At 42.7% G+C, this 24,689-nt stretch overlaps 1 protein-coding gene across 1 annotated transcript; it reads left to right on the forward strand.

Moving 5' to 3' along the window:
* The first annotated feature begins 7,580 nt into the window (after window positions 1-7,580).
* On the forward strand, window positions 7,581-23,433 carry lrrc3ca (leucine rich repeat containing 3Ca). The gene is made up of 3 exons (XM_078529317.1): window positions 7,581-7,651; window positions 15,116-15,205; window positions 17,238-23,433. Exon 3 carries the CDS (start codon window positions 17,326-17,328, stop codon window positions 18,100-18,102), a length of 777 nt encoding a protein of 258 aa, XP_078385443.1. The 5' UTR covers window positions 7,581-7,651; window positions 15,116-15,205; window positions 17,238-17,325; the 3' UTR covers window positions 18,103-23,433.
* Window positions 23,434-24,689: the final 1,256 nt, after the last annotated feature.

Here is a 24,689-nt window from a genome sequence, read left to right on the forward strand (position 1 = left end):
GAGAAAACAAAGCCAAACCTTGGTTGGTTGGTTGGCAGGGGGCATGGGGGTGGGGGGAGGGTTGGCGAGGAAACCAGTCCAGTAGGGCTTATTGTGGTTAGTTTGAAACCTTCAATTCCTCACAGTTTGATCACTTAGTGTTGATTTGCGCATTAAAAATAAAAGCAGCGGCAATGAAATTCACTGGAGACTAATAGTTTTATATGTCATTGTCTAAATTGCCACCCACAGCATTAACAATGTTTTTCAGCAGCTTCTTGAAATACACACAGTGGAACAATTTTGCGCAAATTTATGTTTGCCACTAACAGCACTATCAGGAGTTATTTAACTACAGTGAAACTTCTGAAAAGTTTGTACTGTTTCATATTATTCTAATGTGATAAACATACAGACTGTGCTGCATTTTTATGAGTATAAGATAAATTAAGAATCCTCCAGTTGCCTGCAATTTGTAGTCATGCCCACTGCCTTATGCTTTGGATGTTATTGCACAGTTCCAATTACTACTTTAACCCCAGGGTCCACAGTTTGCCTTCAGCTCACAAGACAACAGTGTAGATCCTTGGGTTGATGCATCCTTTTAAAATAAAATATGAAACAAAATGGAAAATTTTGCCTGATTGTCATCACAGTCCCAGGGCGCCACTGCAAGTGTTCCTTAGTGACGTCTTAGCAACCCAACCATTGTCAGCTGCTTCATCAATATCCTGTCTCTGGGAGCCTTGTCCAATTAAGGACAGTGGGCAAGCCCCTGAGGCTGGAGGTACTTCGGCACAGAGATCTGCAGCCCCACCATTAGAAACGGGAGCTGCTGATGTAGGTAGGTGAAAGAGAGGGCACCTTGAGATGAAGCCCCTCCACAGGGCGGCCCTGTGCCTGCAGCCATGTCCGTAACATCATTGAGACTGTGCGGGGGTTAACTTTAATGACTGAGAGCTGGCCCCCAGTCTGCTACCTCTATCTCTCTCAATTAAGTGTCCCCTTTAGCAGAGGGCCTGCATACCAACTGGAAAATTCCAGTTGGCTTGTGGATGGGTCACTGCTCCCCCCAACCCAGCATGTGTACAAATGGCCCGGAGGTGGAAACATGCTGGCGAACCGACATGCTGACTGGTGGTTGAAGATTGCGGGTCTGTGCCCCCTCCTCGTGGCCTTTAGAAAATTCGGCCTTACGAACTCAACTATGTCACATGGCCTCCCTGTGATTAAAACATTTTGCAGGAGTAGTAAACAAAAGATTGTGTTGCCAATGTTTGGTTCCTGGTGACATAGGGACCAATTATTCTTCAGCCAAATAATCTAATGTTCCATTCTATGCAAATAATGAATATCAAGTAGTATATACCTAGACTGCAGCCAACTGGTTTAAAAGGTTATTGCTTGACTCATGATTAAAGTAATGAATTGACTTTTCTCTGCTCTATTAAGAATCTGATTAACTGTATCCAACCAGACTGATTGTGTAATTGCTTCTGTTCAGCCCACTGATTATGTTATTTATAGACTTGTAGAGACCACCTATAGCAATTTGGACCAAACGAGATATTTTAAGATTAAAAACAATTGTATTGTCATTGAATGTTGGGTGAGAACAGGATCAGGCTTATGTGGGACACTCTGCATGGATTGAACAGCACACTTACTGACACAGCCTCGCACATGAAATATAGCCACATGGTAGAAAGGGGGTATCGGTGGATGAGGAACCTCACATCATTGTCTTCAAGGTGAGATAATGTGTGTGGAGGGAGTCTGGTGTAACTACCAAAACAGTATTAAACCAACATGAGCAAGGGAAAATTGGGTCTTATTTCACTCTCACCAAGAATGTATATAGCAGGCTGTTCAGTTGTGGTTAATTGCAAGTTGTAAATATGTTGAAAGAAAAAATAAATGGGAAACCGTATCCTTCTCGAAGCTGCTAACAAGGCAATGAGAGATGAGGTAATCAATACACTTCTATTTTGAATTACATTAAGTGTGTGAATTGCTTCTGTCACATCAGTCTAGCTTTGCGATACTGTTTAAGAATTTAAAATTGGTGCTCATTTGATCTGAGCTAATCCACTTTTAACAGTAATCTAGAGGAGGCCATTCGGCCCCTCAAAGCTATTCCACTATTCATTTAAGTGGACGGTTGGTCTGTACCTCAACTCCATTTCCCTGCCTTTGCTCCACATTTTCCCTGATACTCTTAATGAGGTTAGATATTCTTCTGCTCTCCTGGAGAATTTGTTCTCCTCAGACAGGGCAGAGGGATAAAAGGAGTAAACATCCATTGCATTGGGTCTCCCTAATCACTCGGTGGTGAATTGGGAAGCACTTCCTCATGTTAAAGTCACTATCCATACATTGAGGAAAGGATAAATCTGGAACCAGTCTTTTCCTTAAGCCAGGTTTATTTCCAAGACCACCGAGTAGAAGGCACAGATTCCTCTTGTTTCCCCCAACACCCAGTATGAACCGGTTTTTATACACGTGTAATAAATCCCTGATTGTTCCCCAATTAGTGGGAGCTGCACTTAATTACAAACTCAAAAGCATGCACTCCGTTGTAACATGATTCCAACATTAACACCTCACACAATGGGTAGTGGGAATCTCTCACCCCCGAAAAAAATGCTTTGGATGCAGAGTCAATTAAACTTTCAAGACAGAGGTTATTGGATTTTTGTTGGGTATCAGGGAAACATGAAATAAAGGTAGGAAAGTGGAGCGGAGGTACAGATCAACCATCCGCTAAATGTATAGTGGAACAGTCTTGAGGGGCTTAACGGTCTGCTCTACATTCCAATTAAAGCCGAATTAGCTCCGATCAAATGAGCACCAATTCCAAATATCAAAATCCAGATTAATGTGACAGAAGCAATTCATACACTTAAAAATGCAATTCAAAACAGAGGTGTATTGATTACCTCATCTCTCATTGCCTTGTTAGCAGGTTCATTCATAAATTATTTAGACCTGATAAAAATAAAGAGCCACTTACGGCTGTTGTACAGATTGTGTTGATGAATAATGAAAGCCAAATATGCAGTGTAGTGAGTGGAGTCTGACTCTATGATCTAAGTAGCAAACGGCTGCTTTGGGCTTTTCCCGGAGGCGTTAATGGGGCCTGCTTTAAACAGAGGAGTAAATAATAACAATTTATGGGGAGCAATTTGCACAGAATAAACTATCAATGAGTATTTAAAAGGAAATGCAGCATTTTGAAAACAACTAATAAATGATTAAACAAATGTAAATCACTATGCGGAAGGCAGTCCAAAACATGCATTGGGTTAATCATGTTGATTAAAAAGTTTTAGATTCAAAATTTGAAATATATTTATTGCTGAAGCTTTTCAACTTGTACTCATCAGGACAAACACAAGAATGCCAAATTTCAAATGCTCACAAATTACACCACAGGTTTTCTGTATAGTAAAGTTGTGATTGTTTGAAATGTGGCATTCTTGCATTTGTCCTGAGCGCTTATATATATATTATGTATGTGTATATGAAAAATAAAGCTCCAGTTTTGAATTTTAAACCTTGTAACCAGTATATCATTGACATTTGCAGCACACAAGAAAGCTATTGAGCCCATCATGCCTATGCCAGCTCTTTGAAAGTGTTACCCAATTAGTCTCACTCCCTCCTTTGTAGACCACACCCTTGCCACCTTTCTCTTTTTCTAAGTATATATCAAATTCCCTTTTAAACTTACTATTTAATTTGCTTCCACCACCCTTTCAGATAATGCATTTCAAATCATTGACTGAAACTCTTTCGAGTTATCAACAGTCACAGATTGCAACTCTTTCGAGTACAATCACAGTTCTTGGTTTCCGGGAGTGAGACATGAACCCACAACCCTCTGAGTCAAAGGCGAGGGTGCTATGGACTGAGCCACAGCTGACATCAATCACTGTGGATAATGGGTGGCTAATCCAATATCACCCGTTCTGCACCACCACCCAAGATGAATTTTTATCCCTTAATTCCAGGCTTACTCTTGGACACAGTGAGTCAGGGCTGCTTGCATCTGTTTGTAGAGTACTGCAGCATGAGTGAACATCTCCAGGAGAGGTGGAGGAATAAAATCCAATAAAATTAAGGATGTTAAAAGTCGAACTTAGATTTTTGGATAATAGGTAAACTGGAACAATTAGGTCACCTACTTATGCGTGAATGTTATTCAGCTTACTGCAACCACCGACTTGGAACATGCCTTGTAACAGCAGGGAGTTCAGAAGAATAAAGGACAGAGGTCCCATGAGAGGATATTGCCTGCACCTGGTTATAAAACCTTAATTGATGCCGGCATGTTATAGGCAGAACAATTAAATTCTGCTCTTTGAGGGCCTGGGTTAGAAGTTCAATAGCAATTTGAAAGATATATTCTATGACAAATTGAGGGATCATAGCAGTATCACTGCCTGTGCTTTGAAATGCTGTATATATGTTTTTTTATTATTAAGACCATAAAGCATCATTAAGTGACTTAGCAATCATGTGTGGCATGATAAAATAGATACTTCCTTTCTTTTTTGCAGCTTGCTTCCTAAAATTTGGTCTAAATCACCGTCATTCTTTTTCCAGCTGTAGCTCTGTTCATAGCACTCATGTCTGAGTCAGGAGGTCGTGACTTGAAATCTCATTCCAGGGACTTGAGCACAAAATCTAGGCTAATACTCCAATGCCACACTAAGGAAGTTTCTGGGATGAGATGTTAAACTGAGGCCCTGTCTGCCCCCTTGGGTGGAAATAAAAAGATCACACAGTACTCTTCAATATAGGGCACTGGAGTTCTCCCACTATCAAGGCGAATATTTGTCCCTCAACTACCTCCATCAGATTACTGTTCGTGGGACCTTGAACACAACTTGGCAGCCATGATTCCTGCATCAGAACAGTGACTATACTTCAAAAGTACTTTGTGACATCCTGAGGTCAAAGCTGTATATAAATGCAAGTCTTTCTTTTCAACAACAGAGAGCGATCATCTATTTGACAATAGAGATGTAGGCAAACTCATTTGAACTGTGTTCTATTTAACATGCATTGGCTTTATATCTGAGAAGGTGGATTGTGAATAGGAGTATCAGTATTATATAGCATTACATAGAATATACAGCACAGAAACAGGTGTGGGCCCAGCTGGTCCATGCTGGTGTTTATGCTCCACTCAAGCCTCCTCCCACCCTACTTTCATCAGGCTGACATTCCCTGTGTAGTGGTGAAGTGCTAACCTTTGGAGATGTCGGTCTTTTGTCTGAGACACTATGAGACACTAGGCTCCATCTGCCTGTGCTGGTGGATGTAAAAGATGGTTGTGTTTATTTGTGCTGCAACACTAGGGGGAGCATTTGCTGCACATGCACTGTTGCAGTCTCAGTGTCAGTGTTAGCTGCTGCCACTTAAACAAGTTGGTTTCATACAGACTAGTAATAAAGTTCAAGTTCCCCATTTTTAAGACTGTGCAGTCCTTAACCAATGGCAAGTTCTTACCAGTCTACTGATGATTTATGAAACATTCCCTCTGTAAAATACACTTCTAATGAATAAATGATGAAGACATATCAGCAAAGGAAATGTTGGCATAGTGGTATTGTCACTGGATTAGTATTCCAGAGACCCAGGGTAATGCTCTGTGGACTTGGGTTCGAAACCCACCGTGGCAGATGGTGAAATTTGAATCCAATAAAAGTCTGATCTGGTTCACTTGTGCCCTTTAGGGAAGGAAATCTGTTGCCCTTACACCAATGTGGTTGACTCTTAAATGCCCTCTGAACAAGGACAATTAGGGATGGGCCTAAATGTTGGCCTAGCCAGTGATGCCCACATCCCATGAATGAAAAGATGTTTTTCAGTAAATGAGATTCCAATGTGGAGAATTGTAATATTTAGTTGAACAATCCAAGAAAAGTATTTTGAATGAAATATTTTAAGAACTCGAAGCAACGATGCGATAATAGGATTATCCACCAAGTGGGCTACCCAGGCTGCATAGGAACTCCCTGCACAAAGCCCATACTCAGCAGACCTAGCTTAAGGAGGCAGCACTTTCATAAAATCGCATTGAGATTGAGATCCCATCACAGATTGGGAACAGCAAATTGTTTCTCTTTCCTCTCTGTTACTTGCTGCAGTGAAATTGATGCAATCGCTCATGTTCCAATCTCCTGGTGCCGACCAGAGAGGCTTCAGGAAAAGTTGTGCATGTGCAACTGCTCCTGATGCCATTCTGGTCAGTGCCAGGAATTATAGTGGTATAAGATCCATGGCACTACTTTGAATAGGGGCAGGAGAGTTATCCCCAGTGTCCTGGCCAATATTTATCTTTCAATTAACATTGCTAAAAAAAGATTACCTGGTCATTATCACATTGCTATTCTTGGGAGTTTACTGTGTGCAAATTGGCTGCCATCTTTCCTACATTACAACAGTGATACTTCCAAAAGTACATCATTGGTTACTTTGAGATGTTGAGTGGTCATGAAAATAGACGCAAATATTTTTTTCTCTCTTTTGCTGCTGTCCTGGACTGCATATTGAAAGTATTAGCCTGAGTTAGGGAGGTGGAGACTGAGGGCTGTAAAGGGGCAGTGTACTGGGACAGAGATGATTACATAGAGGGCTAAGAAAGATGCCATGACTAATGTGTAAAAGTGTTCTAAATGTATCACTGACAAACCAACAGATTAAAGGATGTTCAAATGCAATGCCTGTTCCTCATGGTCTGATGTAAACTCTTAATTAGGTGAGTTTCGTTTTTTATTCTTTTCTAATATATTATTTAGAGACAACCATTTAACCATTGTACTGTATTACCCCTTCCTCAATATATAAGATTCTAGGGAACAGAAATTGACCTCAAATACTTTTACAATTGCAAGGTCATGATCATTGACTCATTTCCTTTTTGGTGGTATAAATAGAATGTATTTAGCACATTTGAGATATAAATAAGTGGATTTAGTTAGTCTAAGTGTAGAGCTCCAGTCAGCATAAACACTGTGGGGCTCCACAGCTCAGTCTGTGTTGAGGCAAAGGCTGTATTCTGTGCCGGCCTCATACAATGCCCCCCGCCATGTGTCTGCTTACCATATTTAACCCTGGCTGCCTTCAACACAGACCAGGGACTGAACATGGGGGCTTTTCATGTCTGTTTGTCTCGGAGGGACCTAGACAAGATTTAAATACTTATGGTGGGGGGAGGGGGTAGGATGGGAGTGGAGGCATAGAATTTTCATACATACGCTCTTTATTCCCGTTGTCAAAAAGGAACCCGCAATATTTGATATTGGAATTTTCCTTTGGCAAATTCAGTTAAAATCCAGGAAAACATTTCAAAATTGAGGCCGGGGAAGCCAGTAGTTTAGAAAAGGGTCTGGTTGGAGAAGCACACATGGTGTTAGTGCACTGTTACATGTGTAGATAAACAGCAGCTACTTCATCTTATATTGGTCTCTATGTCTGCAGTATCTTGTTTACCAACTCATTCACCTGTAGATAGGCGTGCAACTGTGTTCACTGAGCAAAGTGACTTGACAGAGAAGGAACATGACAACTGATGACAAGGAAAAACATGACCTGTTGATGACACCAAAGAAAGCTGTGGAAATTCAACAGAAAAAAATCAGCCGTACCTTGCAAGGCAATTGTAAGTACAGCCTTCATCATAGCCATCGGAGTTACCTCCCTCCAGTATGCCACAGTTGGGCCTTACTGAACCGTTTGATCAGACCACCGATGATTGGTCACATTATATTGAACGCCTTGCATTCTTCTTTTTGGCCAATGACATATTGGGGGAGGAGAAGAGGCGAGCAATCCTCTTATCGACGTATGGCAATAAAACATACGGCCTAATTCGTCATCTAACGGCACCCAATGCCCCAGATTACAAGAGCTTTGATGAGTTGGTAAGCCTTGTGAAAAGCCAATTTTCAGCTGAAACCCTTGGTAATGACGTAGCATTTTAAATTTAATTCAAGGTGTTGCATCCCTGGAGAGACAGTCGCTTGCTATGTAGCAGCCTTAAAACAACTGACAGAGCACCGTGAGTTCAGGACGTCGAATAATGACATGTTAAGAGACCGATTAGTGTGTGGAATTAATGAAGACGTCATTCAAAAAATGTTATTGTTAGGAATGAATTTAGGCTTCGGCAAAGCACTGGAGTTGGTGCTCACAATGGAGACGCAGTCAGGGATTCAAAAGCAACCAAGGGAGCACAAAATGGCGCCGTCCATCACGTTGGGAGGGAAGCACCGGTTAGAAATGGTGCGGAAGTGCTGGGCTCTGTGGAAAGGCAGGAAACAGATACCATTAACAGATCAGCAAAAAGCAATGGCTTAACAGAGAAAACCCACAATAATAACGGCAGAAATTGAAGCAGATAGCTGCAAGCGAATGGTAATTTAAAAGAATAGAGTGTTTCTACTGCCATCGTAATGGGCATATTATGCGATATTGTGAAGACAGATTAAGACAAAACTTTAAACAAAAAGGTAGAAATTGCGAAATTGACACAATAGAGGAACCAGAAGAAACAGAGTCAGATATTTACTCACTACACAACTTAGGAATGGGTAAAACAGAGCCAATCTACGTGACAGTGAGAGTCAACGAGAAACCCATCCAAATGAAAGTGGATACAGGGAGCATCCAAGACAGTTATATGGGAACATACGTTCAAATATCTGAATGGAAGAGGCCATTCATTAAATCTGGAAAATTCAGATGCTACATTAAAGATGAATGCTGGTGAAGACATACCAGTACGAGGTATATGCAAGGTCCCAGTACAGTATGGAAATCAGTCTGTTGATTTACCCTGATAGTAGAAGCAGGAGAGGGTCCGACTCTACTTGGTCGGAACTGGCACAAGGAAATAAAGTTGGAGTGGGGGGACCGAGATTTTTCAACTCAGAATGAAAGATCTGCAAGAATTATTACAGAAATATGCCTCCGTCTTCAGGGAAGAGCTTAGGAAGATTCAAGGGCTGCAAACTAAAATCCACGTGGATCCCGGGGCAATCCCCAGATTCTTGAAGGCGAGGCCGGTCCCCTATGCATTACAAGAAAAGGTTGATGTCGAATTGGACAGGCTGGAAAGGTTGGGAATCTTACAACCTGTACAATGTTCTGAATGCCTGCACCCATAGTTCCGGTGCTAAAGTCTGACCAGAGTGTGTGAATATGCGGGGACTACAAGTTGACCGTTAACAAAGTGGCCAGACTTGACAGGCATCGTATACTGAAAATTGATGAATCATAGTCCAAGCTGGCAGGGGGAACAGCATATACTAAACTCGACATGAGCCACGCTTACTCGCAAGTCTGGAGCTGGAAAAGGCCTCTCAGGATTTTGTGACTATCAACAAACATAGGGGGTTACACCAATATACCAGGTTACCCTTTGGAGTTTCTTTGGTTTGTACCATTTTCCAACGGATAATGGAAAATTTACTTCAAGGTTTGCCCCATGTTGTGGTTTATCTCGATGATGTCCTAGTAACAGGACTAACTGATGAAGAACACCAGGCTAACCTGGAAGATGTGTTTCTCACAAGCTGGAGTACGTTTGAAAAGAGAAAAATGGATCTTCCAAGCAAAAGAAGTGGTTTACCTGGGTCATAAGGTCGACTCGCAGGGCCTTCATCCAATAGAAGACAAGGTGAGAGCTATTTGTGAGGTGCCAGCACCGAAAAACGCCATAGAACTCAAGACCTTCTTGGGAATGATTAACTATTATGACCATTTTCCCCCAAATTTGTCAACAGTATTGGCTCCATTATACGGTTTACTCAAGAAAAGCCACAGGTGGACTTGGCAGGCTCCACAACAACAGGCGTTTACGATAGTAGAGCGGTTGCTACATTTGTCGGCCCTGTTGCTACATTTTGACCCAAAGAAAGAATTAATTTTAACCTGCGATGCATCTCCTTACGGATTAGGGGCATTACTCTCCCTCCGGATGGCGGATGGCTCCGAACGGCCCATTGGTCATGTCTCAAGAATACTCAGTATTGCAGAACCAAGATACTCACAAATAGAGAAAGAAGGCTTATCCATCTAATTTGGTGTTAAGAAGTTCCGCCAACACATCCATGGCCGCTACTTCGCCATTGTATCTGACCGCAAGCCACTACTAGGCTTGTTCAGGGAAGATAAGACAATGCCCACAATTGCCTCTGCACGCATCCAAAGGTGGGCACTGATTCTAACTGCTTACGAATATACTTTTATTCACTGGCCAGGCAGCCAGATTGCAAATGCTGACTCACTGAGCCCCAATTCCTCAAGAACTTGTCTTGTTATTAAAATTTCTGGATTAATCACCAGTACATGCCAAACAAATAAGAGAGTGGACAGACCGCGATCCAGTTTTGTCTCATGTAAGGAAACATGTCTTATAGGGATGGTCTAAAGAGCCAAAGTTGGATGAAGTGAAGCCCTGTTTTAATAGGAGATATGATCTCACCAGCCAGGATGGCATCTTACTGTGGGGAATAAGAGTCATTGTGCCTCCGAGAGGAAGTGAGCCATTATTGACCGAATTGCATAGTGCTCACTCCGGCATCTCTAGAATGTAAATGTTGGTGTGCAGCTACTTATGGTGGCCAGGGATGGATGTAGAAATCGAAAACTTAGTCAAGAGCTGCATACAGTGCCAACAGGTACAGAAATTGCCCTCTTCCGCTCCATTGCATCCCTGGGAATGGCCAGAAAGGCCATGAGTCCGTCTCCACGTTGACTGTGTGGGGCCATTTCTGGGCACAATGTTCCTCTTGATTATAGATGCTCACTCGAAGTGGATAGATGTATACGAGGTGAGATCACCCACATCTGCCACCACCATAGACAGATTGCATCAGGGTTTTGTGATACATGGGTTTCCAGAGATAATAGTGTATGATAATGGAATGGCATTCACCAGTGGGGAATTTCAAAGACTTATAACTCTCAATGGCATAACCCTTGTTAAGACCTCGCCATACAACCCTGCATCCAGTGGTATGGCCGAGAGGGCAGTCCAGACCTTAAAGTCCAGAATGAAAAAACTGGATGGAGACTCTATTGCAACTAGAGTATCACATTTCCTATTTAGCTGTAGGACTACGCCACACATGACCACCAGTATTGCCCCTGCAGAGTTATTGATGAAGAGACATCTCAGGACACGTTTGAATCTCATGAGGCTGAATTTAGTGGGGAAGGTAGAGAGAAGTCAGGAGGCCCAGAAAAATGGACACGATTACCACAGTCATGAAAGAAACTTCACTGTTGGAGACACAACTTTTGCAAAGAACTTTGGAGACGGGCCCAAATGGCTATCAGGTGAAGTTAGTGCAGTGGAAGGACCCCTTTCCTATCACATATCGGTTGAAGGTCAGATAATTAGGAGACACGTAGATCACCTCAGGAAAAAGGAAATAGGAAATAAACAAGAAAGAATACGCCAAGCATTCCCGTTGGAGTCTACACCACATGTGGAAGGAACCCCACTTGGTTTGGAAGTGCCTGTAGGATCCGTTGGGCCTGAAAGTCGAAGAAACAAACTTACAGGTGCCTACTGGAGAGCCTAGTGGACAGGTGACTTCTGAGAGGGAGGCCTCAGATAAACCATCCAAACTGTTTGACACGCTTGAAGAAGCCTCCAGAGAGACTGAATTTGTAAATACTTTATCTAAATAGTTGATGTATAGTAAAGATTGTAAATTGTACTTTCAAGTAAAGGGGGAGGGATGTGGTAATCTGAGGTGCAATACACCTTTAAGAGAATATGAGCAGATTGACCATGTGACTGTATTACCCAATTGTTGTGTAGCGCGGGCTACAATGTTAATCAGTAGTTTAGAATAGGGCCAGGTTGGAGAAGCACACATGTATTAGTGCTCTGTTACTTGTGTAAATAAACAGCATGTGCTTCATCTTACATTGCTCTCTATGTCTGCAGTATCTTGTTTACCAACTCACTCACCAGTAGATAGGCGTGCAACTGTGTTCGCTGAGCAAAGCGACCCGACAGAGAAGGAACATAACACAGTCTTGAAGGAGCCATTCCCAATGAACTTTGGTTCTGTCTTCACAAAGGAGGACACAAATAACATACCAGAAATGTTGGGGAAACAGGGCTTAGTGAGAGGGAGGAACTGTAAGAAATCAGTATTAGTAGGGAAATGGTGCTGGGGGAATTGATGGGATTGAAGGCCAATAAATCCCCAGGGCCTGATAATCTACATCCCAGAGTATTTAAGAAGTGGCCCTAGAAATAGTGGATGCATTGGCTCATCTTCAGAGATTCTATAGACTCTGGAACAGTTCCTACAGATTGGAGGGTAGCTAATGTAACCTCACTATTTAAAAAGGAAAGTAGAGCAAAAACACAGAATTTTGGACCAGTCAGCCTGACGTCGGTAGTGGGGAAAATTCTAGAGTCCATTATAAAAGATTGAATAGCTAAGCACTTGGAAAACAGTGGCAGAATCGGACAGAGTCAGCATGGATTTACAAAAGGGAAATCATGCTTGACAAATCTACTGGAATTTTTCGAGGATGTAACTAGTAGAGTTGATGAGGGGGAGCCAGTGGATGTGGTTTATTTGGACTTTCAGAAGGCTTTTGACAAAGTCCCACATAAGAGATTGGAGTGTAAAATTAAAGCGCGTGGGATTGGGGGTAGTGTATTGAGATGGTTAGAAAACTGGTTGGCAGACAGGAAACAATTTTGCCGTCGGCGAGCAGGGGGCGGGGCCCACTCACCAATGCGTAAAATGATGTGGGATGACGTTGGGCAGAACCCCTGATGTCATCCGCCCCATTTAAATTTTCAGGAAGGCAGGGGGGGGACAGCAAAATCAGCTGCGGGCCCGTCAACCTGTCAATGGCCAATTGAGATCATTGACAGGATCATTTAAACAATTAAAGGACCTGCCCGACCAACCTTAAGGTTGGCGGGTCGGCCAGGAGTCCCGGCGGGGAATAGAGAAAACATGAAACCTCATCTAGCAGCGGGATAATAAAGTTTTACTGTAATTTATGAACTTGTCCCATCTCATGTGACATTGTCACATGGGGGGGACATGTTAAGGATTTTTTTTTTCTATTTTTAAAACTGTCAGTGATCTCCCTGAGGCAGCACTTAGCCTCAGGGGGATGTGCGCTCTTTCGTGCACATGCGTGAAAGAGCGCACTCTCGCTTTTGGGGAATACCCCCCGCCCGCACAGGGAGTGCATAGCGCTTCCCGCCAGACATCACGCTGGGTGGGCCTTAATTGGCCCGCCCGCATAAAATGGTGGCGCGGCCCGCTTCTCCGGCAGGGATCGGCTCCCCGCCCGCCGGAGATTGGGTCGGGCCCACCCGCCCGACAGGCAGAAAATTCTGCCCAAAGAGTAGGAATAAATGGGTCTTTTTCCGAATGGCAGACAGTGACTAGTGGGGTACTGCAGGGATTGGTGTTGGAACCCCAGCTATTCACAATATATATTCATGATTTAGATGAGGGAACTAAATGTAATATTTCCAAATTTGCAGATGACACAAAGCTGGGTGGGAAGGTGAGCTGTGAGGAAGATGCAGGAATGCTTCAGTGTGATTTGGACAGTATAATGCAGCATAATGTGGATAAATGTGAGGTTATCCACTTTGGTAGCAAAAGCAGGAAGGTGGATTATTATCTGAATGGCTATAAATTGAGAGAGGGAAATGTGCAACGAGACCTGGGTGTCCTCGTACACCAGTCGCTGAAGGTAAGCATGTAGGTGCAGCAGGCGGTAAAGAAGGCAAATGGTATGTTGGCCTTCATAGCCAGAGGATTTGAGTACAGGAGCAGGGATGCCTTGCTGCAATTATACAGGGCCTTGGTGAGACTACACCTGGAAAATTGTGTGCAGTTTTGGTCTCCTTATTTGAGGAAGGATGTTCTTGCTATAGAGGGAGTGCAGCAAAGGTTTACCAGATTGATTCCTGGGATTGCGGGACTGACATATGAGGAGAGATTGGGTCGGTTAAGATTATATTCGCTGGAGTTCAGAAGAATGAGGGGGGATTTCATAGAAACTTATAAAATTCTAACAGGACTAAACAGGGTAGATGCAGGAAGGATGTTCCCGATGGTGGAGGGGGTCCAGAACCAGGGGTCAGAGTCTGAGGATACAGGGTAGACCATTTAAGACTGAGATGACGAGAAATTTCTTCACCCAGAGAGTGGTGAGCCTGTGGAATTCGCTACTACAAAGTATGAGGCCAAAACATTGTATGTTTTCAAGAAGGAGTTAGATATAGCTCTTGGGGCGAAAGGGATCAAAGGATATGGGGAGAAAGTGGGAGCAGACTATTGAGTTGGATGATCAGTCATGATCTTGATGAATGGCGGAGCAGGCTCGAAGGGCCGAATGGCCTACTCCTACTCCTAGTTTCTATGTTTCTATGATCAGCTGTTGAAAAGCTGCAGAAACCCTGGGGGGAAATGGCTTAAAAAGCTGCCTTCTCTGGGTTTCCAACCATTACAGTGGGCAAGGGGAAGAACCATCATGGACATTGATCTTTTATTTATCTGTGATTCTCAACAGGTTGACTGGACAGGGGTTTATTGCTGCTGTTCTTGTGGCTACTCAGGGGAAGCAATTGCTCTCTCAGCATCGATGTTGGAGATGCAACCCATCGCCAGTCTGAGACATTTAGCATCACTTCACTTAACAGAGGCTTATCACTGGGACTTGCTGGCAGCAGCCTGCTTGCGTAAATTTGCAGTTAAATTGGCAGTTTCAAATTCCCTGCCCTTTTGCAAGGCTGGCTCCCCAGAGCAGAAAACATTTTAATAAAGCTGATGTTGATGTATGAGTTTCTCTGGCCATGAAGCAGCCTCGCTCGTCAACACCAGTGGCTCAGACTGTCCATGCCAACTGTGCACTCATTTTTAGTCCTGCTCCCGCAGTGTTTCACTGCCAGTCAATGCAAATGAGCTTTTCAGAATTCTTTCATCTTAGAATTAAAGCTGTCAGCTCATTCATAAGTTGTATTGCTAGATTACTACTGCAAATAGAAAATGCAATTAATTAAACATAAAATAACCGTCAATATTCACTGTAAGATGAATCATGGAATCTCATGTTGCAGGAGACACTCCATATGCTTGGACCTGAGCATTCCCTGATGGTATTAAAACAAAGTTCCAAGGAGCTGAGACTGCCAACAAATGGAGAAGTGGTATGACCCTTTTGTAAAAATTACTCTATCACGGGATATGAGCATCGCTGACTAGGTCAGCATTTATTGCCCATACCTCATTGTCCTTGAGAAGTTAGTGGTGGTATCGCCTTCTTGAACTGTTGCGACCCCTGTAGGAACACCCTCAGTGTTGTTAGGGTGGGAGTTCCAGGATTTTGACCCAGCAACAATGATAGAACGGCCGATATACTTCCAAGTCAGGTTGGTGTGTGGCTTGGAGGGGAACTTTCAAGTGGTGGTGTTCCCTGGCATCAGCTGCCTTTGTCCTTCTAGGTGGTAGAGGTCACGGGTTTGGAAAATGCTGTTGAAGGGAATTGCTACAGTGCAACTAATAGATGGTACACACTGCTGCTGCCGTGCACCAGTGGCGGAGTGAGCTGAGAAGATGCTGTCGAAGGAGCCCTGATGAGCTGGTGAGCTGCTGAAGTAGCATATCTTGTAGATCGTACACATTGTGACTATGCAGGGGGGTAGGATTAGTAAGTTTGCGGATGACACAAAGATTGGCCGGGTGGTTAACAGTGAGGTTGAGTGTCTTGGGCTACAGGAAGATAGAGACGGGATGGTCAAATGGGCAGATAAGTGGCAAATGGAATTTAACCCTGAAAAGTGTGAGGTGATACACTTTGGTAGGAGTAATTTGACAAGGAAGTATTCAATGAACGTCATGGCACTAGGAAGTTCTGAGGAACATAGGGACCTTGGCGTGTGTGTCCATAGATCTCTGAAGGTGGAGGGGCATGTTAGTGGGGTGGTGAAAAAGGCATATGGGACACTTGCCTTTATCAATCAAGCCATAGATTACAAAAGTAGGGAGGTCATGTTGGAGTTGTATAGAACCTTGTTGAGGCCACAGCTGGAGTACTATGTGCAGTTCTGGTCGCCACATTATAGGAAGGATACGATTGCACTGGAGGGGGTGCAGAGGAGATTCACCAGGATATTGCGGATGAAACATTTAAGCTATGAAGAGAGGTTGGATAGACTTGGGTTGTTTTCGTTGGAGCAGAGAAGACTGAGGGGCGACCTGATCGAGGTGTACAAGATTATGAGGGGCATGGGCAGGGTGGATAGGGAGCAGCTGTTCCCCTTAGTTGAAGGGTCAGTCACAAGGGGGCATAAGTTCAAGGTGAGGGGCAGGAGGTTTAGGGGGGATGTGAGGAAAAACTTTTTTACCCAGAGGGTGGTGACGGTCTGGAATGCGCTGCCTGGGAGGGTGGTGGAGGCGGGTTGCCTCACATCCTTTAAAAAGTACCTGGATGAGCACTTGGCACATCATAACATTCAAGGCTATGGGCCAAGTGCTGGTAAATGGGATGAGGTAGGTAGGTCAGGTGTTTCTCACGTGTCGGCGCAGACTCGATGGGCCGACGGGCCTCTTATGCACTGTGATTCTGAGATTCTGTGATTCTGTGATGTGACTCTGTGTGATTGCTGCCAGTATGTGTGGGTGGTGGAGGGAGTGAATGTTGAAGGTGGTTTGCCAACTCCCTCCATAAACATCTGCGTCCCTCCCCACCCGTTCCTTAAAACTTACCTCTTTAACCACTGGAGAGAGTTTACCCCTAGTGTCAGGTGACCCTGGGTCAGCCCGTGACTCAGGATTGGCTCCCAGGCCAGTCAAAGTGGCAATAATCTAAAAATGGATGGAGTTGCTCTGGGGTATAGATAGCCACTCTCTGTCAATGGCATCACTGAGCCTGGTAGGAAGCAGGGATTCATTAGCGCAGGAAGTCCAATTTTTACAGAATAACAAATAATTTAAAATTCTATTTGTGTGTAACATGGGTATTGAGAAAGTGCTTTGAACTAAACCATTGATAGTATTTCCCTTAATAAAATTAAAATCAGGGCCGACACTCAAAAAGAGTCTTTTTAATCTATTGATGACAGCAACTTGCATTTATATAGCACCTTCAATATAGGGAAATGCCTATAGGAACATAGTCGGGCAAGTATTTATCCAGACCTGTAAGCACATTACTAAACTTGTTTGTTTCCCTCCTTTCAGATCGAAGTGGACATTTCCGGAAGATCCGACAGAGCTTGAGCTTTGTTTGTGGATTGGTGGATTTCCAGGAATATGCCGATGCCCCAGAATGGAGCTGAGGAACCTGGTCCTGCGGCACTCTGTCGCTATGTGGCTGCTTTTACACAGCTTTGTTCTGATGACCTTTTGCTTTAACTTGGCGACGACATGCCCGAAAGGCTGTTACTGTGCAGAAGTACACAAGAAATTAATTGTCCGCTGCAGTGACATGCACCTAAAGGAGGTTCCCAAGAACATTCCGAATAATACTTGGAAGCTGTACCTTGATTCCAATCAGATAACTTCAATTCCACGTGATGTTTTCAAGGATCTGCGTAAGTTGGAGGAGCTAGATTTGTCCAATAATACCATTCAGCACTTGGAGACTGGTGCATTTCGAGGCTTGAATGAAAGTTTGAAGATTCTGAACCTCTCGCACAATAAACTCAAGACTGTGAACGAGGAAGTGTTCAGCAAATTGAAAGCGGGTATAAAACTTTCGGGCAATCCCTGGTACTGTGATTGCAGGCTGCAGGAAATGATTAAGACGGTGAATATCGGGTTGTCCAATGACATCATTTGTGCGACTGCGTACCCGGAGGAGCACGCAAAGAAATCTTTCCTGGAGGTTGCACACCAGGTGAACTTATGTAACATTCACAAAAAGACAACCGATGTGGCCATGCTGATCACCATGTTCGGCTGGTTCACCATGGTCATCTCCTACTTGGTGTACTACGTGAGACAGAATCAAGAAGATGCAAGGCGACACCTTGAGTACTTGAAGTCACTGCCCAGCAAGCAGAGGAAGTCAGAAGCCTCCTCCACCATCAGCACAGTTGTGTAACGCAACAGGTTGAAAGGTGAATTCTTGGGATGGGGTGGAAAAAGAAAGATGAGTAAATCTGTTGGACCTGTGATGCTGTAAAGATCCAACTGGGACAGTCAGTATTTGTAAACCAGTGGACCACACCTCTGGTTCCCTGTCTTCACCCACAAAATTTCCATGCTTCAGAATGGATTGCCAAAAGTAAAGAACATTGAGTACACTAATATTCTGTTCAGTATTGTACTCAGATTACGAGGTCATAGTCTTGTGTACCCACTATACGAAAAATACTGTTGATGCCTTATGCTCTTGAAAACTAAGGAATGAATAAGGAATGAACCAGCAACAGGATGAAAATAAGCCTGTTATTCAATGTGTTCTAAAGGACTATTCTTCCATTTAAATCAACCAAGGTTTAGCTCTATCTTAGTCTTTGTCTTTCCTTCTCTCTCTCTTTCTTTCTTTCTCTCTGTTATGCAGCATCCTAAGTTTTTGAGGCCTGTGTCCAGCCCACACAAATCCACAGTATTTTTGACAGTTGCAAACCTAGTAAATGAGAGAGTGAAACAAGGAGGCAGAATGTGTTTTTCAGGCAGCATCAGGGGTACTCATTTGAGGTTGAGGATAGTGGCTGACTCTATAGAAGCATGTGTTACATCAATCTAAAAACGGTTAGAGGTATCAAGAAGTGGAATTCTAAGGATGTTCTTTATTACAGCAGATGCAGTTGGTTGAATACTGCGGCCTACTAGCCAAAATGTAGAATATCTGAAGTGACAGTGGTGATCAGGTGTGGCTTATGAATAAAGCCTGTACCTGTTCAAAACTGCAGTCCTGTAACGTGGGAAGGGAATCCGGGGAAGAGAAATCACGGAACCAGCCATCCACCTTAGGCTTGCTCAGGGAAAGTGTAGCAATGGGACCAGTGTTCGTTTGTAATTGGTGTAATTTGCTCTACTAATAGGTTGCAGTTCATTCTGCAATGAATGCTGTAGATCATTCGGTTAACGAGCTACGACAACTGAGCACTGGTTAGAATTGAGCTCCTCGTTCAGCCCGACTGCCTGCCTCTCTTCCGTGGTTATGTCCACACCCCAGTGTCCACCGGTAATGCTTGAGGCCTCCGTGTCCGTGGCACCAGCAGGACTGGACGGCATCACCGTGCCTGGGGATGTTGGTTTAATTTTTCCTACAGTTCATTAGTGATTCAGAAGGGAGCACTTATAATTGACAAAAACATTTGATTGGTCACTAGAAAAAAAGAGGTAGAATTGAACACCTTACCCACTAATCAATAACGCCAGAGTGGAATGTTTTTCTGGCTCTGCTGGTTAGAGGGAAAGCTCCAATGCCAGGGATGGCTTAAACTGGACAGCAGTGAATTTCACAGATCCACTTGGATAATTAGCTACACCTACATCCTTTAAGACCAAACAGAAAAGACACTGATCTCTGTCATTAAGTGTTTGAATTGATGCTTTGCAAATTCAGAATGAGAAGATAAATGAAGCCAAAATAGCCACATGCAGTTTAGACTTTCAGCTCATCAAGTGTTATGAGACTCAACTTGCTAAGTTTATAATTATAATGAAATATAAGTTCAACTCTTCAACCTGGTCTCAAATTCAATATTAAATGGTGGTAGGACAAAGTGCTGGGCTTCTTACATTATAATAGTGACTGCACTTCAAGAAAGTATGTCATTAGCTGTAAAATGCTTTGAGACGTTCCCAGGTCACAATTGCAAGTTCTTCCATTTTTCTTTCTTTTATGTTTGTGAACCATCCAATCAACCCAAGGGCCTGTATTTGGTTCTAATTAGTACCAATATTTCCACCTTTACTGTATCATTCATAAGGACATACAAGAAAATACAGCCATGACAACTTCTCAATACAGCAGTGTATAAATTATTTATACAGTTCGGACATTGGCCCTGATTTCAAAGTGGACAGCTTCCTTCTGAGCACCTCACAAAGTAACACACTGGTGCCATGTCAAATGAGACCAACATGTTCAGATTATATTTTTCAATTTATATACTAATTTTCTAATTAATAAAGATTAAAAATATTTAATTGCCTAAGTTATCATTTTAAATTTAATTTGAATTTAAATTAAGTTGCAAGCCTCTTAAAAAGTGTCGGAGATAGAAAAGTTCACTGTCTTCACTAAGGCTAGTCTTCCGAGGCAGAATTTAAGTTACTGAGCTCAAGGGTTCAGCCAAACTATGGAGAGCTGGACAAAGCCCCTTTAACTCAACACTGGAATGAAGGCCTAACTCACCAATATGGATCCCATCCATAACAGATCTCTGACCAAGGCTTTCACTCACAATATTTCCAGTAATAACTCATCTACTTTGAAGTTCAAACACCAACTGCTGTCCACCAGTATTAATGATGATGTGGGGACATGGCAGTGAAGTGATAATGTCACTGGACTAGCTATCCAGAGACCCATGGACATGGGTTCAAGTCCCACCATTACAGCTGGTGCAATTTAATTTCAATTAATAAACCTGGAATTAGTGACCATGAAACCATTGTTGATTGTCATAAAAACCCATCTGGTGTATTAATGCCCTTTAGGGAAGGGAATCTGCCTTCTTACCTTCCCTGGACCAAATATGACTCCAGACCCACAACAATGTGGTTGCTCTGAACTGTCTTCAAAAATGGCCTCACAAGCCATTCAGTTCAAGGGCAATTAGGGATGGGAAACAAATGCTGGCCTTACCAGTGATGCCCACATCCCATGAAAGAATAAAGGGAAAAAATGCTTCCTCCCAGCAGTAACTTCAACATGACAGCAAAGAGAGAAATAGCTTGAATTTCATTGGATCCACTTGATAATGAGCTCAGGATTGATTAATTAATGGTCAGGTGTAGCAGGTAAATTCTAAGCTTAGCTGACCTGAGCAAAACACCTGAATAGTTTTATTGAGCCATTTTTCCTGATTTCAAGCCCTCTTCTCTTAGTGTGATCACTTTCCTCATATCGTTTATCATCTCGAGGGAAGGGTGATCTTACCACCCACCTAGGCTAAAGAATTCTTCATGACCACTATTCAATTGTACTAAATGGTCACTTATGGAGATTTACATATCTATTTATTCTCTCCTGTGGGTTGAAAGGCCAGACCTTCCCCTGATGTTTAGTACTCGGTCTAACTCCTTCTCGTTTAAGTGGGCCAATTCAAGTAGATGTGACCAAAATATCCTGATTCTGGGAAAATCAGTTTCACAAATAAAACGAATAACTGCGAGTACAGTAAATTTGAATAAAAGCAGAACAGGGAATAGACGGTAAGTTGATCAGTAGGAAAACAGGTCAATATTTCCTTTATCTGAACTTAGGGTGTGGTAGTGTAGGGTTATGTAACTGGATTAGCAATGCTGAGACTGGACTAATAAACTGGAGAAAATTATTCCAAATCTCAACATGGGCAGTTTGAGAATTTGAACTTGGTGCAAAGAAAATAAAACAGGGAAACTAGTGCCAGTAAAAGTGGCCATGAAGCCTTCAGAGATTGTCAGAGAAACTCAATGGTTTCACTAGTGTCCTTTAGGGAAGGAAACCTGTCCTTCCTTCTCTGGTCTGGCCTACATGTGACTCCCGTCGCAAAATGACGGGGTTGACTCTTAACTGCTCCTTGAAGTGACCCAGCAAGCTACTCAATGCCTGGACTGCTTTGCCCGAAGGAGCCCTACCACCACTTTCTCAGGGCATCAAAGGACGGGCAATAAATGTTGACCTTGCCAATGATGCCCCTTGAGAATGAATAAAATGAACATCTGATGAGAAGGCTTACCTTAGGATTTAACCTTATTTTGTTGCCTGCAGTAATGCAAGGGTGCGGTAACTTTGCACAAGGCCAAGACACTGAATTCCACGTTCCGAATTATTGACAAGGTGTTTGTTATGAATCTGGATGGTGCGTCTTTAGCTGGTGGATATTCACAGTGTTGTGCATCTGCCCTGCCCAGACTATTCTTTTACCCTGCAGCTGGAGGAAGCACGCCTGTTTAAAAAAAATAATCACTGATGCAACCGAGGATTGGAAAGGAAAAAATGATTCGTTCATTCGCCAATTTCAAATAGCACACACAATTTAAAATGAAACTATACCCACAGATTTAACTTAATTGCAATGATGAATGTCAAGCTATAGGTTTGCACAGGTTCAAGATTGCCAAAGTCAATGTCAGCTCCAACCAAAACTGGGTATTGATGAAAGTAATCGGTCAGTGAACCCACACCTTCTCATTTATTAGTGTTGACCTATGTTTGCAACTGTCTCAATAATGAGGAATATTCCACAAAATGTTTCTCATCTGTTATGATAAATACAAAATAAATAGAAGTTGACAATTTTCCTATACGAAGATTCGGATGTTTCTGGATTTTGGAGTTGAATAATCCAAACGCAAGAATTAAAAAGGAACTTAGAATTCCATGGTAGATGTGTCACCTTTGGAACCCAAACTCTACAAAACTGCATTGAATGGGGGCATTCAATGACATTGTGTAATTACTGGTAAAAGCTAAATGGATCAGATATGAGCAAAGCTAAAGATCTGATTGTACGTTGGGAACCCAACACTGCTGGAAGGAACCTGAGTAATCAATCAAGTCATCCTGCTCTCAACAGCTTTAGAAGGCAATTGTTCACCAGTTCCTCGATGTCATTTGCTAGCAGATTGCACTAGAACATCAGTAGTGAAGGGGCTTTGGGTGGTGTCTGTATGTGCAACATTAAAGTCACTCTCTGATTAGCTAAAAAAAAGCACAATGTAATACAGGAATTGCTAGCATCTTTTCAAGTGCCTGAGAAAAATCGATCTGTTTCTTAAATTGATTTCTAAGCTGTTATTGTTGCATTCAATTATCATTGTCTTTTCAGAGCAGTATGTTTTAGCTGGTCTATGTTGGCTGCATGTTTCACCTGTGATTTTTTTTTTTTGTCTGATCTACATGTACATGTTATGGACTATCTGGAGTTAATTCAAACAAATATGCTAATGTAGAGATAGGGTAGCTAGTTTAAGAGGTTTCACGTGGGCTCTTTGTTTTATGCATTTTTATCTGAAGAGCCTATGGTTATGAATGTGTCTCAAACGACAAACAATGGAGGCAGATCTTGTCTGCTTTCAGCATCATTGATATTCCTAAACCGGCCGCTTTCTCAGCAGCAACAATGGATTTTGTAAACTTCAATTTCTGACTTGCAGGCTTGGAATTCTACCCATAACAGGGTCTTTAATTAAAATGATATGGAGTTTAATTTGCAGTGTTTGTATTTTTTGTGAGGTCCTTCACCTATAAAATAATAAAACAATGATTTTCTCCTCCACTGTGAAGTTCTGGAATTATTTCATTCTGTATCCCTGCATTCCCATGTCATCGCAATAGTTCACAGTGCCAGTTTTGGCCTCCCTTTGAAATCAGACGGAGTTCAAAGCAATGGGCTAAGCGACTCAGTTTTAACAATATTCAGTTCACCTATAATTGGATATAAAATCATTGGAAAATGGAACACTGCATCTTTTTAGGATAAGTGGAGTGAGCATGAATTAATGTTCGCAGGATGTAGATTCAAAGTATTTAATCAATTGATAACTGGGATAAAAGTATTATCAACCTCATTATATGAGATTTTTTATACTGTAATCTCCAGTGTATGGCAGATATGGATATCTTGCTATAATAGAGATCAACACAAAACAAACCTTTCAAAACTCCGATCATTCCCAAGGACAGCCATGATAGAATATAGAATTGAGAATTTATATGTGCTGTGAGACTTCTTTCCCCCTCATTCCAAAGTATCCAGATTGGAGATTTTACATCGTCTGAAAACTGTAAGTTTGTAGCCCCTGATGTAGATGCTATTGATTCATATTTTCTCCATCTCCTCAATAGCTTTCAAAAATCCACCCATCTAACTCTTAACTAGCACTATTTCTTAGCGAAACTGATAGCGGGCAGAGCATTTAACCTCTGAAACATTTTCTTAATAAATTATTTAGATAGTGCTGTTACATTCCAGCTTCTTTACTTAACTGACTTTCTTTACAAAGAATATTCAATTAAACCATTTCCCCTGCTTACACCTCCACTGTGTCAAAATCAAGACTCATTTTTAATTAATTCATGGGGTGTGGGCTTCGCTGGCTAGGCCAGCATTTATTCCCCATCCCTAATTGCCCGAGAAGATGGTGGTGAGCTGCCTTCTTGAACTGCTACAGTCCACATAGTGTAGGTACACCCACAGCGCTGTTAGGGAGGGAGTTCAAGGGTTTTGACCCAGCGACAGTGAAGCGATATATTTCCAAGTCAGGATGGTGAGTGGCTTGGAGGGGAACTTCCAGGTGGTGGTGTTCCCATCTGTCTGCTGCCCTTGTCCTTCTAGATGGTAGTGGTCGTGGATTTGGAAGGTGCTGTCTATGGAGTCTTGGTGAATTCCTGCAGTGCATCTTGTAGATGGTACACACTGCTGCCACCCTGTGCATTGGTGGTGGAGGGAGTGAATATTTGTGGATGGGGTGCCAATCAAGCGGGCTGCTTTGTCCTGGACGGTGTCAAGCTTCTTGAGTGTTGTT

This window comes from Cetorhinus maximus, chromosome 25, assembly GCF_964194155.1.
Source record: "Cetorhinus maximus chromosome 25, sCetMax3.hap1.1, whole genome shotgun sequence".
Classification (NCBI taxonomy): Eukaryota; Metazoa; Chordata; class Chondrichthyes; order Lamniformes; family Cetorhinidae; genus Cetorhinus; species Cetorhinus maximus.

Bases quoted from the DNA above. Each gene is read 5' to 3' on its own strand.
- lrrc3ca (XM_078529317.1), top strand. From the start codon at position 17,326: ATGGAGCTGAGGAACCTGGTCCTGCGGCACTCTGTCGCTATGTGGCTG.